Source organism: Apodemus sylvaticus, chromosome 18, assembly GCF_947179515.1.
Source record: "Apodemus sylvaticus chromosome 18, mApoSyl1.1, whole genome shotgun sequence".
Classification (NCBI taxonomy): domain Eukaryota; kingdom Metazoa; phylum Chordata; class Mammalia; order Rodentia; family Muridae; genus Apodemus; species Apodemus sylvaticus.
In genome coordinates this window covers 33,159,335-33,176,231 of record NC_067489.1, presented here as the reverse complement: position 1 = coordinate 33,176,231, position 16,897 = coordinate 33,159,335, and the positions used below count along the sequence as shown (strand labels likewise).

At 42.0% G+C, this 16,897-nt stretch overlaps 1 protein-coding gene and 1 pseudogene across 1 annotated transcript in view; one reads left to right on the top strand and one right to left on the bottom strand.

Moving 5' to 3' along the window:
• LOC127668913 (prolow-density lipoprotein receptor-related protein 1-like) overlaps nt 1-16,897 on the bottom strand; it is a 50,210-nt gene that overhangs the window by 14,913 nt on the left and 18,400 nt on the right. The window contains exons 13-18 of the mRNA XM_052162791.1: nt 15,699-15,923; nt 9,949-10,260; nt 8,175-8,387; nt 6,288-6,470; nt 5,572-5,787; nt 2,764-3,002 (exon numbers count right to left, since the gene is read on the bottom strand). Coding sequence (XP_052018751.1) covers nt 2,764-3,002; nt 5,572-5,787; nt 6,288-6,470; nt 8,175-8,387; nt 9,949-10,260; nt 15,699-15,923 — 1,388 coding nt within the window. The remainder of the gene's footprint in view (nt 1-2,763; nt 3,003-5,571; nt 5,788-6,287; nt 6,471-8,174; nt 8,388-9,948; nt 10,261-15,698; nt 15,924-16,897) is intronic.
• Nucleotides 130-1,548, top strand: LOC127668949 (elongation factor Tu, mitochondrial-like; annotated as a pseudogene).

Genomic DNA, 16,897 nt, shown 5'->3' with positions numbered 1-16,897 from the left:
TGTCCATCTGAAGAAGGAATTTGCAGAGTTAGACAAGGCCCAGGGTTAAGAGACTACTTTCTGCCTCAGTTTCTGTGAATTCATACGTGCATCCTCCCTGTTGTGCTTAGAAGACCTTACTTCATTGCCATGTACAAAAGCGCGAGGGAGGTGTGCTGAGTTCCAACGCTTAGTATTCTGTCTGGGTCCCTGAGTACTACCACAACCACAACTGTCACTCTATTGCAAGTGACACTGGGCTTCAGCAGTTTTGGCGCCAGCTTGACTCTTTTGACCTGCTGAAGGTCCCAGCATCACCCTTCAGATGCTACCTCTTGTGTCTGGCGGTCAAGCAAACCCGTGTGCATGACAAACTCCATGTCAATGTGAGTACCATTCAGAGTAGACCACAGTGAGGTTATCTTGACATCATGAATAGTTTACCAGAGAGAGATGGGCTAACTCAAGAGGTATAAGAAGATAGACAATGTCCCAGAGGAGCTAACTCAGGGTATTACTATCAACATACCTTATGAGAAGTTACATAGCTCTGCTGCGAACCACTGTGCCCACACAGACTGACCACCTGGTTATGCAATTATGTTAAGAATAAGGTCACAGACCCTTCTCCCCTACATGGCAGCATCCTGGTGATGGCAGCTAATGACAGCCTCATGTCCCCAGTTTGGAGAGTACTTATTACTATGGGCTAAACAGATTGGGGTAGAACATGTTGTGGTATATGTAAATAAGACAAACACTGTCCAGGGCTGGGAAATGGTTAAACTAGGGGAGTTGAAGATCCAGGGGTTGTTTGCTGAGTTTGACTATTAAGGAGAGAAGATTCCAGTCATCATGGGCTCTGTTCTCTATGCCCCTGAGAACCATGATCCTGAACTAGGCATAAAGTCTGTGTAGAGGCTGCTGGATGCTGTGAGTACTTAACCAGTGCCCACTCCACACCTAGAAAAGCCATTTATGATACACATAGAATGAGGTTACTCTATTCTAGCCTCGGGACACTGGTGACAGGTACAACAGAGTGTGGCATATATGTGAGTCACTGGGATATAAGAGCATTTGACCTGTGGTGACGAACACTGAGATGTTCTACAAAGAGCCTGGAGAAGGCTGAGGCAGGGAGATATCCTGGGGGCTCTGGTCTGAGACTTGAATCAGGAGGCTCTGAGGCATGGTCATGGTCAACCTAGGCTCCATTCAGCCTGACTAGAAAGTTGAGGTGCAGGTTTATGTCCTCATCAAAGAGGACAGTGGCTTCCACAAGCTCTTTGTGTATCATTTCATGCCTGGAATGGTCTCTCTTTCTTGGGACATGCATGGCCTTGCGTGCCATCTTTCCTGCAGGGAATCAACTTGTCATGCCTGGAGAGGACCTGAGTGAGGCTTAGCCTCATCTTCTCACAGACCATGATTCTAGAGAATACAGTGATTCATCTTGAGAGATGGCAACAAGACCGTTACCCTGACCTTGTCACTTACACACCTGCTGTGACTGAGGAGTGCCAACCTCAAATGGATCTGAGTCTGAACCCCTGCTCAGGTTCTTGAGCTTAGTAGGGCTGCCCTGATCAGTATTTCCTACTGTGCATGCAAGCTGTGCCCACACTGCATGTAACTAGGGGCACCTCTACTCTCAAGGAGTGACCTGCCAGGTGAGATGTGCAAATAAGCTGTTTTGCAACTAATCTGAAAATAAATAAATTGTAGAGGAATGAGCAACTGGGAAGTATTCATTTCATCTGGATAACAGAAGGAAATAAATAAACTTCTAGTAATAAACTTGGAAGTCTTTCTTCTGCAATGGATACATGCTCTGGCGAATTAAAATTGACAGTATCTTTTTCATCTACTCTGACTTGAGTATTTAGAGGGGAAAGGCGATCTGTGCATCTGTTCATCCCCAAAGCCCTTAAACCAGTGTTTTTCAGTCTATGTGACATGACCCCTTCAAGGGCTTAAACAACCCTTTTACAGAGTCGCCTAAGACCATCAGAAAATATGAATGATTTTTGTTATGATTAATAACAGTAGCAAAATTACAGTTATGAAATAATTTTATGTTTGAGAGTTGCTACAACATGAGGAAACGTATTAAAGGTTCACAGCATTAGGAAGGCTGACACCTACTGTTTTAGACACATTTCTAGCTGTTGAACACTAAGGTCATATGCAAGCTGTGAGCATCTGAGAGACATCATCAACAGTTCTCCAGGAGCTCCAAGAAGCTTCCTGGTAACAATCAAAAGGAGCTGGGGACCAATCTGTCTATTTCCAGAGCTCAGCTTTTGATTGGCTACTCAAGCCATAGTGGTCATGTTCTAATCCTTGGAGTCCTCCTACAACACAAGTGCTTCTTAAAAGTTTGACTTCCTACAGTTTCCAGGTAACACCCTGATGAAGTTATGGGTGACTTCTCTGCCTCTACATTTTCCTGAATTTCCCAACAGAAAGCATGGGTCACTGTGATGACTGAGAACTACAGTTATCAATTGTGTTTATCAGTGGATTCAAAAATATTTTTGAAGATCAAATCTTTACCATGCATGCACAGATTGTTATTGCATTAGTTGATATAACTTAGTAACTTAGAGATTTAATGTATGAGAGAATATGGGTCCATTACAAGCAACTACTATGCCACGCCCTAGGGAAGATTTGAGCATACACAGATTCTAGCATTCTGGGAAGATCCAAGGACTGACTCCCCTTGGCTATTCAGCGGCAATGGTACCTCTGCATTTTTCTGAAGGAGAAGTATGCTACCTTCTCGTCGGTTCCATCTTTGCAGTCCACATCATGGTCACATATCCACTCTGCCAACACACATTCTCCACTCTTCGGGCACTTCATCTCCCCTTCTGCGCACTGCAGGGACCAGGCAACAGGGCAGCCTTCCTCATCTGAGTGGTCCAGGCAGTCTCGGTTCCCATCACAATGCAGAGAAGAAGATATGCACTGGCCGTTCTCACATTGAAAATCAGAAGAGCTGCATTTTTCATGAACTGAGAAAGGTAATGCTTTGGGTAAGGGCTCAGACAACTCTGAGGCAACCCAGGGGTTAGAAAAATATTTTCAGGATTCTCCTGAGTTCTGCTATCACCATGGGAACTAGCCTCATCAGATATCGAAAGAAAACTCCAGTTAAAAGTTACCCTAAAAAGAATTTACCATTAATCTACTGCCTCAGTTCTGCCTTGGTCCTAGAAAATACAGGCTAAGAGATAGGGATGGGAGAACCTTTATACAGACCTGACACAGGCAAAGTGAAGGCTCTCCGCAGCAAACTTCCTGCATCAACAATACAAGAAATTCTCTCCCAACACCCAAAATGTTCTATAACTACTGTTACTGGACTCAATGCCTACACACAGAAGATGTTTGATTTAATCACAGAAAATTATGTAAATAGATCTCAAAGGTGTGCTTTATCTAGAGTTTACATTCCTTTGAGTATCTCATTCCTCCTGATGGTTGCCTGATCCAGCTGCGATCACTGCCCTGGCTACATGGTTCACTCCACAACCAGACAGGCCTGAGCCCCACCCAGCTCTTCCCACTTTAATCCCCTTGACAGAAGGCTCCCAAGGTGATGTAGGTCTTTGAACCATGCCATTAGAAAGAGAAATCAAGACTCTGTGGCCCATAACATTAAAGAGAAAACAAGACCCCCAAGTGAGATAACCCAGCAGTTGAAAAGGCCTGGGAGCAAATGTAAAACATTGAGGAAAGTAGATTGTTAGCTTGACAAAAAAGTAATTTTGCAAAATAGACTAGTTTTTTCCCCTAACGGAAATATTCTTGCAATGAAAACAGGACAATATGGTAGGACACTCAAGATGCCTCTAGCTCCAGCCCTTTACCATCAAACGCCCATGGTAAGTACAGTACTCTCTGTGTGTGTGTATGTGTGTGTACAGTGTGTATGTGTATAGTGTATGCAGTGTATAGTGTATGTGTAGTATGTGTGTGTATTGGTGTGTATGTGCTTAGTGTATGTAGTATGTATAGTGTTTTTTATGTGTGTGCATACGTATGGGTGTAGTATATGTATAGTGTGTATGTGTATAGTGTATATAGTGTGTATAGTGTGTGTGTAGCATGTGTTATGTGTGTGTATAATGTACGTAGTATGTGTAGAATGTTTGTGTAGTGTGTATACAGTGTGTGCAGTATGTGAAGTATGTGTGTATGTGTGTATATTTATAGTGAATGTTTGTGTTATGTGTGTGTAGTGTTTGTGTGTGTGGGTATATTTGTGTAGCTTGTGTGTGTATAGTGTGTATGTGTATAGTGTATGTGTATAGTATGTTATGTGTGTATATGCATAGTGTTTGTGCATATGGGTATGTGTATGTACTGTGTATGTATATGTGTGTAGTGTATAGAGTATGTATGTGTGTAGTATGAGTTTGTGTAGTATGTGTTATGTTTGTGTGTGTATGGATATATGTGTGTAGTGTGTGTATATGTGTGTAGTGTGTAGAGTAAGTATAATGGTGTGTATAGTGTGTGTAGCATGTGTTTGTGTAGTATGTGTGTATAGTATGTGTGCGCATGTATGCATGTGTGTGTGTGTGTGTGTGTTCACCAGGATAAACAGTTGACATATGCCTTTTGCGTCGTCTCTCACTCTGTTATCTGGCCCTTGTTATAGTCTACTTAGAAGTATAATTTTCACATTTTAATACTCCTGGTGATTTTACTATTCCGATAAGCTCAGAGCAATGAAAGTGTTGCCGTATGTTCCCAGAACAAGACAATGCTGTGGCAGGCATAGCGGCACACACCTTTGATCGAGGCAGAGGTCTAGGGATCTGTGTGAAATCAAGGCCATCAGGCGTTTGGAGCATGTTCCAGACCAGCCAGGGCTACACAGTGAACTCTGTCTCAGAAACAAAAAGCAACCACTGCCTGCAAAGGCTGTGGTAAAACTTATGAAGCAAATGGCTAATTCAGATGTGTACCCAAGGCTACATAGTGAACAATCTGTCCCAAGCAGGGAAACACACACCCTCTCCCCTCCCCCTGCACAAAGGCTATGGCAGGCCTTAGTAAGCAAATTATCATATTATATAGGACTGTTAATAAATCAACAGTATAAAGGCATCTTTACTATTGTTACAAAAATAGTGCAGTGATGTATTTATTGGTGGGGTGATAAGGATGCTGTGATCAGAGCTTTGAAGTAACTATGTATGTATGTATGTATGTATGTATGTATGTATTTATTTATTTATTTATTTTTCATAGGAACAATGGTTCAGTACCTGCTCAGTGATAATGTTTAGGTTATCATTCATAGCACTCTTGTAGAATATAATTTCCAAAAAGAAGATGAATCAACTATAAGACAGTTGGAAGTATTCCCACAGACCAGACATCTGGGTTAGCACAGAGGGTGGCATATCTCTTTAGTCCAAGGGGCAGAGGCAGGTGGACCTCTGTGAATTCCAGGTCAGCCTGGATTACACAGTGAAACTCAGAACACCACTTTGGAAAATCACACACACACACACACACACACACACTTGCGTGTACATGCACGCCTCTTGGGAGGCTCCTGGAACTTACGGCAGCCTTGTTCATCTCTTCTGTCCAAACAGTCTGGCTTCCCATCACATCTCCAACTCTTAGGGATACAGCGGGTCTTGTTGTCACAGCGCAGTGAGCAGTCATCAGCCGGCCTCCAGCAGCCCAATTCATCAGACCCATCGGAGCAATGCTGGGCCCCGTCACAGTGATATCTCTCCTCTATGCACCTACTTCCATCCAGACACTGGAAGACCCCTAAAATGGAAAAGGCCTGGACTCAAATTGGTCATGAGGAAGATTTTAAATGAGATGAACTCCCTGTGTTCTGGAGTCTGAGGGTTAACAGAGTGCATCCCATGTATCTGAGTTCTGATGTTTAGAAGATACACAAAACAGCTTAATAACTTGTTCGGGTCAATTATGATATTAACCTGAACTAAGTCATTTAAATAATTGCTTTAACAACTTGCTAAATGATTGCCAACTCTTATAGAGTGGGCCATTTAGGTCATCCTGTGGACCGGCCTATAAGAAGGCAAATATTGAAACACTTAGCAAATTTAAGGAAGCAAACAGGCAACAAACACAGACAAATAGATGAAGTGTGTTCTTAGAGAACCAACATTCCAGCAGATAAGGACATGCAGACTTATCCAGAGGAATTTGGGAGGTCAGATTTTAAAACACACTCTGGGAGTTCCTATCATGGGCCTGAAGAGGAGCCTAGCAAAAGTCCCAACGTCAGGATCACCAACCTGGTTGATGGCAGATCTGGAAGCAGTTTTTCTCATCTGAGCCATCCTGACAGTCATCCTCACCATTGCAGAGAGATTCCCTGGAGATGCACCCCTTCCCGTCCTGGCAGGGGACAGAGGACCGGGCACAGAGAACAGGAGGAAGGGAAGGGGAAGTGGACACTGGTTCCTTAAGCCCAGGATCTAGAGCAAACAATATCACTTCAGCAAATCAATCCAGGAGGGCCCAGCAACAGGACACATTCCCACTGTCCCCTCCCTCAGAAAGTCATGTCAGGACTGAGTATCCATACGGCTCCACCTTCCAAGAACCAGAGAAAGCATCAGATCTTAAAGAATGCTTAGATATGTGAGCTGCATAGACCCTCATCCACTGGCTTTGAATTTCAGCAAGTTCTTTTTCCTTCCTGAGCTATCTGGTGTTCTATTTGCATCTGAGAAATGTAAAGCGAGTGTAACTGTGTGTTGTATAATGTTCTGTCAATCACAGACTGCACATAGGTGCTGCATTAGAACAACACGGAGCTGGAAACATCTGGTTGTTCAACTGGTATGAACAAAGCAACTGCTCTTATTTGGAGTGGTTGTACTATCAGTCTACGTCTGGGTTTGTGTGAGTATATTCTATAACAGCAACACAGCAGTGATACCACATAGTACAACGATTCTCAGGATGTGTTCCCAGCATGATGTAATACACCACTGTCCTGGTTCCTCGGCATGGGATGAGATCCAACGTGAGCTAGGCATTCATTTATTGAGATGCATAAATTACATTACCACAAGTTATATTTGCCAGCAACTATGTGTTAGAAATCAGAATAGGATTTAAGGCAGGAGGACTAACTATATCTGTGTAACCTCAAGAATAAATCATCAGACCTGATCTCCTAAGATCCCTTAACTCCTAAGATCAATATAAAGCAACCAGTGAGCCCAAAGTCCTGTGTGTCACAGAGAAGAGGAGATGGGATTGGATACAGAGAGAAAATGGTTCCACCCCTCTGGTGTCCAGTGTTCCCTGAGATGCCCAGCTGTTTCCACGAGGAAGGTTCTCAAACCTAGTGTAGAAACTCCTTTTTGTCTTCTTCACAACCTAAGACTGGATGTGTTTGGTCCTGTTGAAGGATTATGTGAAATGGTGATATAGAAACCTGACCCAACTCCAACAAATGCAAGAATGGTGGAGACTTCAGTTCAAAAACCTAAAACCCGAAAAGCTTCAAAATATAAAACTTTCCAAGTCCAACATGATGTCACAAAGGAAAACTCAATACCCAACTTCCCATGTCAGGTCCCATCTCAAAGGCAGGCACACTAAAACTGTTGTAGGAAATGACTTTCAGCTTGTGTTCATAATGTATGTATGGATTATAACAAATTTCACACTTGGGTTTCATCTGTCAGAGATTTCACTATGCATCTTAAAAAGGCTCCAAAGCTTAAAATAGAGGTCCAAAACTTGAACCACTCTTGGCCCTAAATATTTCGGGTAAAGGATATTCAGCCTGTATCATTGCCGTGGAGGTAAGTCACAGAAGGTCCCCTATACAATGTCACTGCTATATGTCTCATGAAAGAATGGGTTTTTTGGTAAATCAGTTTGGGAACAGTTTAGAACTGATTATGTTCATACCCATGATCCTTGAGTACATTAACATGAAAGAGCTTTCTCCCAAGGGCCATGACAGGTAGACCTCTCATGGTCATTTTAGCTGGCTAATTCTCTTAGCAACTTTGAAATGTGTTCAGTTCTTAAACTCCCATCATATGAACAAGTTAGGGAGAGTGTGGCTGGACTGAGGAGAAAATAGGTGGTAATATAAACAACAGGGTACCCAGGATTTTTACCCTAAAAAACGTGAAGGATGTCCCCACAAGACTCACCTGGCACTTCTTGGTTCTCGGCCAAGATGATCATTTTCTTTATGTGTGGTTCCTTCAGCGTGGAGAAGGGTTCCAGTGTCTTCCTGTTCCATAGCACAAGAGCTGCCTTGTCTGCGGTCACCAGGTAAGGCGCATGGGCCACCATAACCACATCGCTCCAGGTTGTGTTAAGTGAGCATGTTTGGTTTTTTACTAGACTAAGACTGTGCAACCCTAGGGAAGAACCAAGGTTGGTCTGTGACCTAGAGTGAGGTGGGATGCGTGGGCCCCATGCAATGGAGATCCGAAGACCCCAAACTCCAAGGAGGTACATTCCCCTCCTTGCAAGTGTCTCAGCTTTTAATTTTATAGGTTAAAAATAACCAATGGGTGTCTTAAGCCCCTGGACAGTGGTGATCTTAGATCTGACATGCAGGGACAGTGGCTACAGCTGCACTGTCTCAATTATGTGTTGTGTTTGGTCAGGGTTTTGGTTTTTTTAATCAACCTGACACAAACCAGAATCATTCAGGAAAGGGAACTTTAATTAAAAAGTCCCTCTGTCAGATTGGCCCATAGGCAAGCCTGTGGGGTATTTTCTTGATTAATGACTGATGTGGAAGGTCCCAGATCATTGTGGGTGGTACCATCCCTGGGCAGGCCATCCTGGGTTATATAGGAAAACAAATTTAGAAAGCCAGGAGGGAACCGGGCAGTGGTGGCACACACCTTTAATCCCAGCACTTGGGAGGCAGAAGCAGGCAGATTTCTGAGGTTGAGACCAGCCTGGTCTCTATGGAGTAAGTTCCAGGACAGCCAGAACTACACAGAAAAACCCTGTCTTGAAAAAAATAACAACAACAAAGCAAGCAAGCAAGCAAGCCAGGAAGAGGAAGCCAGTAAACAACACTCTTTAAGGCTTCTGAAGTATGTAGGTCTCTGCCTCTGTTTCTGCCCTGACTTCTCTTCCTTCATGATGGACCGTAAGTTGAAGGGTCAGGTAAACCTTTTCTTCCCCAAATTGCTTTTGGTCATGGTGTTTTATCACAGTGATAGAAAAGCATCATGAACTAAAAAACATAGCTATCAGTATGTTGCCACCAGGCTGCATGGTAGCTGTTAGGTAAGAAGATCAGAATCACCAAAGTTACGGCTCACACTTGATACCAGTGTCTAACCACAGCCCTGGTCGCTCCTTTGCAAGGAAAGTTTGCCTCTATTTCTAGTTGTGAAAGGAAAAACACATTTAAAACAAACCTTTGGAAAAACAACTATGTGAATCTTTTTGATGCTCTTAAGTCTATTATTTCTGAAAGTGTTCTAAGATTTTCAATTCCTAAACCAGAGTGGTAGATAAGAGATGGATTTGAAGTGCCTTGCATTTACTGTCAAATTTCAAGTCAAAGTCTTTGTTTAAGCAGTGCTCAGAATAAGTAGGACAGAACAAGAAAGGTTTTGAATATTCTCTATACAAAGTAACAGTACATGCTTGAGATGACGAATACACTAATTACTATAATTTGCTCGTTATACATTATATACGGGTGTCAAAATACCATAATTCAACCCACGTGCATGTGCAACTATTTTGTGTCCATCAAAAATTTAAAACAAAAATTTCCACCATAGACCAAAACACAAAAATAAATTTAAAGTTCAAAGAAATGACTAGAGGAAGCATGATGCTAAAATGAAGCTTTGGCATGTGTCCTCAGGTCCCCGCCCCCCCCCTGCCCCCCTCCCTCAACCCCTCCCCCCCACCCCACCACTGTGCTTTATCTTGTACAGTACTTACCAAGCCCTTTGGTGGTCCAGAGGATGCTAGCAGACCCAAGGTCCAAAGTCATCCGAGTGTCTGCTGCCCAGGTAGCTCTCCATACTTCCTGTCTGTTTCTGCCATCGAGGGTCATGCTTTGTAAGGGCTTCCCACTCTCCACCCAGTACAGCACCCTTCTGGGCCAATCAAGAAGGAGCTGCAGAATGATGTTTCGAGTGCTGTGGAGGGTGTGTGACTCAGCGCCCGGCATTCTGGTCTTCTGAATAGTACGTCGGTCACAGGGTACCCAGAATAGGTTCCCAGTGGATATGTCCACATTTGCTGAACAGACTGTAGGAGGGACAGAGGCCACATTGGAAAAGGCTTCTAGGCATGTTCATGTACTGGTTCTAATGGGTCAAGGGGAGAAGGACACCAGCCTCCTCAAGGAGACACTTCTTTGAATCATGAGCCTCATAGTCTGGATCCAGTAGCTTGTTGGTTGAGCTCCACTGGTCCTCACGGCCACCTAGAAAGATCTACTACATCTTGAAGGAGATGGCCACGTGGCCTGCATTTGCATGCAGGTCTGTAACTTCAGAGTTATGTTCCTTCTTCTCACGGGTCAATTTGCAAATCTATCAATTATACTTCAAGGGGCTAGAGCTGAAATTGCTTCAGGAAAACTAGGACACGTGACATCACTTCAACTAGGATAGAAAGATAACCATAGCGCATAGACCCCAAATCCAGGATGAGAAGGATCAAGTTCATAAAAATTATGGGTATTTCAATGATTAGAATGAAAATGCCAACCCCCCCCCAAAGTTCATAGGAAGTTGCACTATTAAGAGGTGTGGCCTTGTTGGAGTAAATCAAGCCACACCCAGTATCATTCTTTATTCTTGTTGCCTTTAGATCAGGATATAGAACCCTCAATTCCTTCTTCAGCACCACGTCTGCCTGTGTGCCACCCTGCTTCCCACCAGGATGACAATAGATGAAGTCTCTGGACTATAAGTTAACTACAGTTTAACTACAGTTAAATTAACTGTTAATTTATCTGTAAGTTAAATTTCTTCCTTTCTAAGAGTTGCTGTGGTCACGGTGTTTCTTCATGGCAATAGAAACGTTGACTAAGACAGGTATCCTTTTTCAGATGAAAATAACAGAGTTATGTGATAACTCCAAACACTCTTCACTTCCTACTCAAGCTCCATATAGCTAGTGTACAGCTGGAACTAGGCTGGGATTCAGCTACTGTGGGATGTAGCCTACCATTAAAATTCACAGCAATATCAAGCTAGAAGGTCAGAATGCCTCCCTCAAAACCCTGTGGCTATGCCTCTGTGTCCTCATACCAAGGATAAGGATGCTTCTCTCATGAGCTTGTCACAAGCTTAATTAAAATAGGCAAAAATCTTAAAATACTCTCTGCTATTTTATGGTAAGTTACTAAAGCTGATCAAACAAGCTCACAATAGTGAACCATCAGGGAACTCTGCTAGTTGGTGGATCAATATAAGTAATTAAATTAATTATATAGATTTTCTAAAAATAATAAATACTCAACTACTATAGTCTTTATTATGTTATTACTATTTACTATTACTGGCTTAGGATTTCTTATTGTGGAACTGAATGTGGTTCTGAATTTGGAATTCTTTCTGGATTTTTGCACAGGTCCTTGAGAAGGGGACTCTAGTCTAAATCCAATATTCTGTATATCCAATATCTTTGTTTTCTGTATACTTTATAAAACGCTGTATACTTTATAAAGCATCTGACTCGTTGAGAACAGATAAGGAATTTTTGTCCTATTGCATCATGGGGGTGTTCAAAAACCACTGAGATGTTGCTATTTTGGACTTTGAAGTTTCAAATTAGCACTGCACAAACGGTATCACACTTTTTTGCACAGTTTCAGTCCACAAGTCTAAAATGGATAGTTTTCAAATCCATTTTAACCATGTAACATGGTAGCTTGGAAGCTGGCATTGTGGGCATATTTACACCCTGAAATGCACAGCTCATGGGAGAGGACTTCTTTAGGGGTTGCTTGTTTGTGTGTTTTGTTCCTTATTTATCCAGAAATGGATAAATGCCTTTGGGCCAAATATGGTCCACTGCCTTTTTATATGGATAACTTTTCAGGGAATATGGTTAATAAGTCATACATTCTATAAGGCTATTTTCATACTACAATAACAGATAACCACTGAGCATGGTGGATACTCTTTGGTCTTTCATACAAAGTTTGTAACCCCTTTAATCATTACTTGAAAACAGCGATGACTTAGTAGGTCCAGATGCTTGCCACCAAGTCCTATAACCTGAGTTCAATCCCTGGAACCCACATGGCAAAAGCAGAGAATTGATTGTCAAACGTTGTCCTCTGACCTACTCACACACATGTGGCACATGGACATGGACACACACATGCATACATGTATACACACACACCACAAAATAAAATAAATGCAAAGAAAGTAGAATTGTTAAGAGTACTGATTCCATTTACATGTGAAATTAAACTCTAAATTCCCAAAAAGTCAACGAATCCAAGAATCATTATACTTATAATGCTTTATTGAGGTCATCAAAGCCATGTTTTTATGACACTAGATGACCTAATCCCCTTGTGTCTTCTCCACTTCACATTTGTTTCACTTTCCTATTGAATCAAAAGTATAAAATGATATTCAAGTCAAAACTGCACTTCTGCAACAACTTTACCAGATACAGCCAACCTTAGCTTTTGAAAAACAGCCATAGATTATGTACTGTTTATCTTTATAGAGGTAAGATTTTTTATGAGCATATGTCAGGTAATATATACACGTTTTTCCCATTATGTTAGTCAGTTTTTGTTTTTGCTTGTGTTTTTTAGCCTTTGATATCTAAGGTGGAATGAAGGATTTATTCTGATCCCTGACTTCATTCAGTCTGAAATTTGTCTCGAAGGCCTCTGGTCCTGTGTGTGGTCAGGCAGGACTCTATGGCAGTGTGCATATAGTAAAACAAAGTGGTCACGTTGTCTGTGAAGTTGTTGGGTTGAAGGCAAGCTGGACTTTCACAGGTTATTCCCCAGCAGCCTGCGTCCCTCGCCAGGCTCTGCCTTCTCATAACCCACTCATTTCTGAAGTCCTCACTCGTTTAATCTATGGATAAAGTTAGCATCCTACTGATTAGATCCCAGGGATGCTACCCAGAAACCAAGTCTTCATTCTGCATATGACTGGTCCAAGGGTGGTTCCAATGATAGGGTTCATTTCCTATCCAAACTGTAACATGCAGAGGGGCAATTGTCAAGCACTTTGAAGCACAGACACTGGGCATGATAGTGAGAAAGTGATGTTAACTACTGAGGGAGAAGATGATCACATGAGTTGTTACTCAGGGCGAGGGGGCAGGACATCATAGGGAAGCTGGTACACACAGGTACACACAGTACTGTGTAGTACTTGCAGTCCTATAAGGGGTAGACTTGCAGTACTACCAGTGCAAGTCTAAAAGCAGCAAGTCAACCCAAATGGACTGAGAGCCAAAACTAACTTTCCCCCTTATGCATTTATATGTTATTTGCTCAGTTGGGATTTCCTTTATACAAGTTGGTCACCTCAGGCATTTATTATAGTTATGGAAAGTTATCACCACTCCACAATAGAGCCAGCTCAGATGAAACCAGCAGTTTCCTAATACAATACTTAGTCTTCTTCTTTTACAGTGTGAGCACATTTTTTTTTTACTACATCACAGCCTCTCATGGGAGCATAGGAGGAACTTACATAAGATAATATGCCTAAATTCTCCTCATATCCATGAAATAATTCTTGCCCAAGCTCAATGCTCTCTCTCTTTACCATGCTCTTGCAGTTGTCAGAGAGCTTCCATTCTTATAATGAACTGTGGATTTAACCTTGGCCTTTTGCAGATTCAAGGTTAAATGGCTACTTGCCAGGTTTATAGAATGTTCTTTGAACAATGTCACATTGACTCTTAAAGAGATGTTACAATGATGTTGTCTTAGTTAGGGTTTTACTGCTGTGAACAGATACCATGACCAAGGCAACTCTTATAAGGACAACATTTAACTGGGGCTGGCTTACAGGTTCAGAGGTTCAGTCCATTATCATCAAGGTAGGAACATGGTAGCATCCAGGAAGGCATGGTGCAGGAGGAGCTGAGAGTTCTGCATCTTCATCTGAAGGCTGCTAGTAGAATACTGACTTGCAGGCAGCTAGGACAAGAGCATTGAAGCCCATATCCACAGTGACACACCTAATCCAATAAGGCTACTCTTCCTAATAGTGCCACTACCTGGGTCAAACATATATAAACCACCACAGATGTCCTCTCATTTTTTAACTAAAATAAAATTTAGCTGGATTTTTCAGCCTCAGTTTTCAACTTTAGCATAAGAATATGGTGTCTGAAAGAAAATGGTGACATCAGGACACTGAGGGGTTGTAAGAAGGAGGCCACATAAAGCAGATCTAGCTAGCAGGAATGATATCATCGCTTTTGCCATGTTTGATCACTGCTGCAATTTGTTTGGTTTTGACTATCCCCATAAAGTTTATGTGTTAGGACCTTGATGGTAAGCCTGTGGTGCTATTGGGGGACTGTGGAACTTTTAAAAGATGAGGATCAGTAGGAGATAATCCAGTAATTGGGAATATGTGTACTAAGAGGGTCTCTAGGTATCTAGTACCTTCCCCCCAACTCTGTTTTGGACCATGAGGTAACACGTTGGGTCCTTGATTCCCCACCATTGGCATACAGTACTACCACTGCAAGTCTAAAAGCGAGTCAACCCAAACGGACTGAGAGCCAAAACCAACTTTTCCCCCTTATGCATTTATACATTATTTGCTCAGTTAGGATTTCCTTTTTACAAGTTGGTCACCTCAGACATTTATTATAGTTATGGAAAGTTATTATCACTCCACAATAAAGCCAGTTCAGATGAAACCAGCAGTCCTTGCTATAATAACAGCAACACAGAAGCCAATTAGTATTTCCAGCCAGTCGGGAGGAGGTAACACTTCCATTAACCGGGAAGATGTCTATGGTTAGGCATCCCCCAGACAGCTGTTAGGTGCTGTCATGGTTAGTTTGTCCTGTATGTTTTCTGACTGGGGAATTAGAAGCTGCTGTTAAACTCCCATTGTACTTACCTTGCAGCCCTCTGTCCATCCCTGAGGAAAGTGTCAAAGGCACGTCTCATAGCAGGGCATAGCCTTAGTGTTTGGCAAAGTGCACAGGTACAGGTGTTTAGAAACCTAGTTACCCACCCCATAGCTCAGGTCCCTGTCCTTTACAGAGGAGATATTTGCTGTGTTTAGACAAAGTACGGGGAACTTGAGGGCGAGGTGTGGCATTTAGGAATGTGGGAAGGGAAAGTATACATTGCCATATTAAGAAAATATCTTGCTTTTCCTCTCCAAAATCTGCATTGCAAATGACTTTTAAATTAGGATATGAAAAATCTGCAATGCAAAACCAAAGAATAAAAGGTCCTTTTTTTCTAACCCCCACCCCCCCCCCATTCTTCCCTGACTTAAGGCCAGGAAAGCAAAATATAAAAACTCTTATATCTCTATTTAGCCTCATCACAGTGGTCGTGCCTGAGAACAATGGGTCAATAAACGATATCACTTTCAATTAGCCACATCTAATCTTTGGTATGAAGGAACATTCAGATTAGGGATAGATTGGCTCTTTGGCCCTACACATTTTAGAACCAGAAAATAAAAGGAGAAAAAAAGATGCCTACCACAGCTCACCTGTTTGCTGGCTCCAAATCTCTTGCTTTTCTCCTGAATATCCAGTTGAATAAACAAGATGTCCCTGGGCATTTGACCAATAGATGAAGTTTCTTTTCCAATCAATGTCCAGTAAATACAGGTTCCCAGAATGCTCTTCAACTAGAGTTCTCTCTATAGCACTTCCCATAGAGCTGACTTTCAGCAAGTATAGACGTTTGCCAGAGGAAAATACAACTTTTAATTCTACGAAGAAAAAGGAGAGCTGTGCTATAGAGATAAAGATAGTCTATCAGATGATCTCCAGGTTCCCTTCTGAGAGTAGCCATATCTCAAGCTCAGGCACCCATGCAAATGTCTTACATCCCTCTGCAGCACACACACACATACACACACACACACACACACACACAACACATAGCCTCTAAGGGCACAGGTTATTTGGGCGAATGCCAGTGTTCCTTAGCTTTCCCAAGGCACTGGGTCTTTCTGGTTTTTGATTGATGCGTAAGACTGCTGCTCTCCTTGATTTAATAATGTCTTGCTACTGGAGTATTTGTTTATTTGGTTGGTTGGTTTTCATTTTGGTTTGTTTTCCAAGACAGGGTTTCTCTGTGTAGCCCCAGCTGTCCTGGAACTTGCTCTGTAGATCAGGCTGGCCTCAAACTCAGAAATCAGCCTGCCTCTACTTCCTCTGTGTTGGGATTAAAGGTGTTTACCACCACGGACACTACTAGCTACTAGAGAATTTTTACTAATTTCTCTTATTTGAGGAAAAATTGAGTATGTTGGTTTAATTGCATGCTATATATAATGCTCAAAATTATGTCTGAGCTGATTACTTGGCAACAACCACTTATTCCATGTTGGTTCCATTCAAAGCTGTCTCCATGGATTGTATTTTTAAAAATAAGTTGGAGTACAAACACATTTACATTGTTTACTCTTCTTAAAACTTTCATGTTCTAGTTTTTAAAGCCACATATGTTGGGTAGAAATAGTCAAGAGATTGAGTAGATGTTAATATTTTGGAGATAAAACAGCAGCATGGGAAATTTGTGTTAACAGTATTCGACAAAAAATGTGTTCAAGAGAGACTTTGCTTAAAAATGAAGTCAGGATACGTGATAGCAATTGTAGAAGACATTTCTTCTGTTAATTTACATGTAAGATTTTTATGTAAACCTGTAGAATATCACTTAGGCTTCAAAAGAAATAGA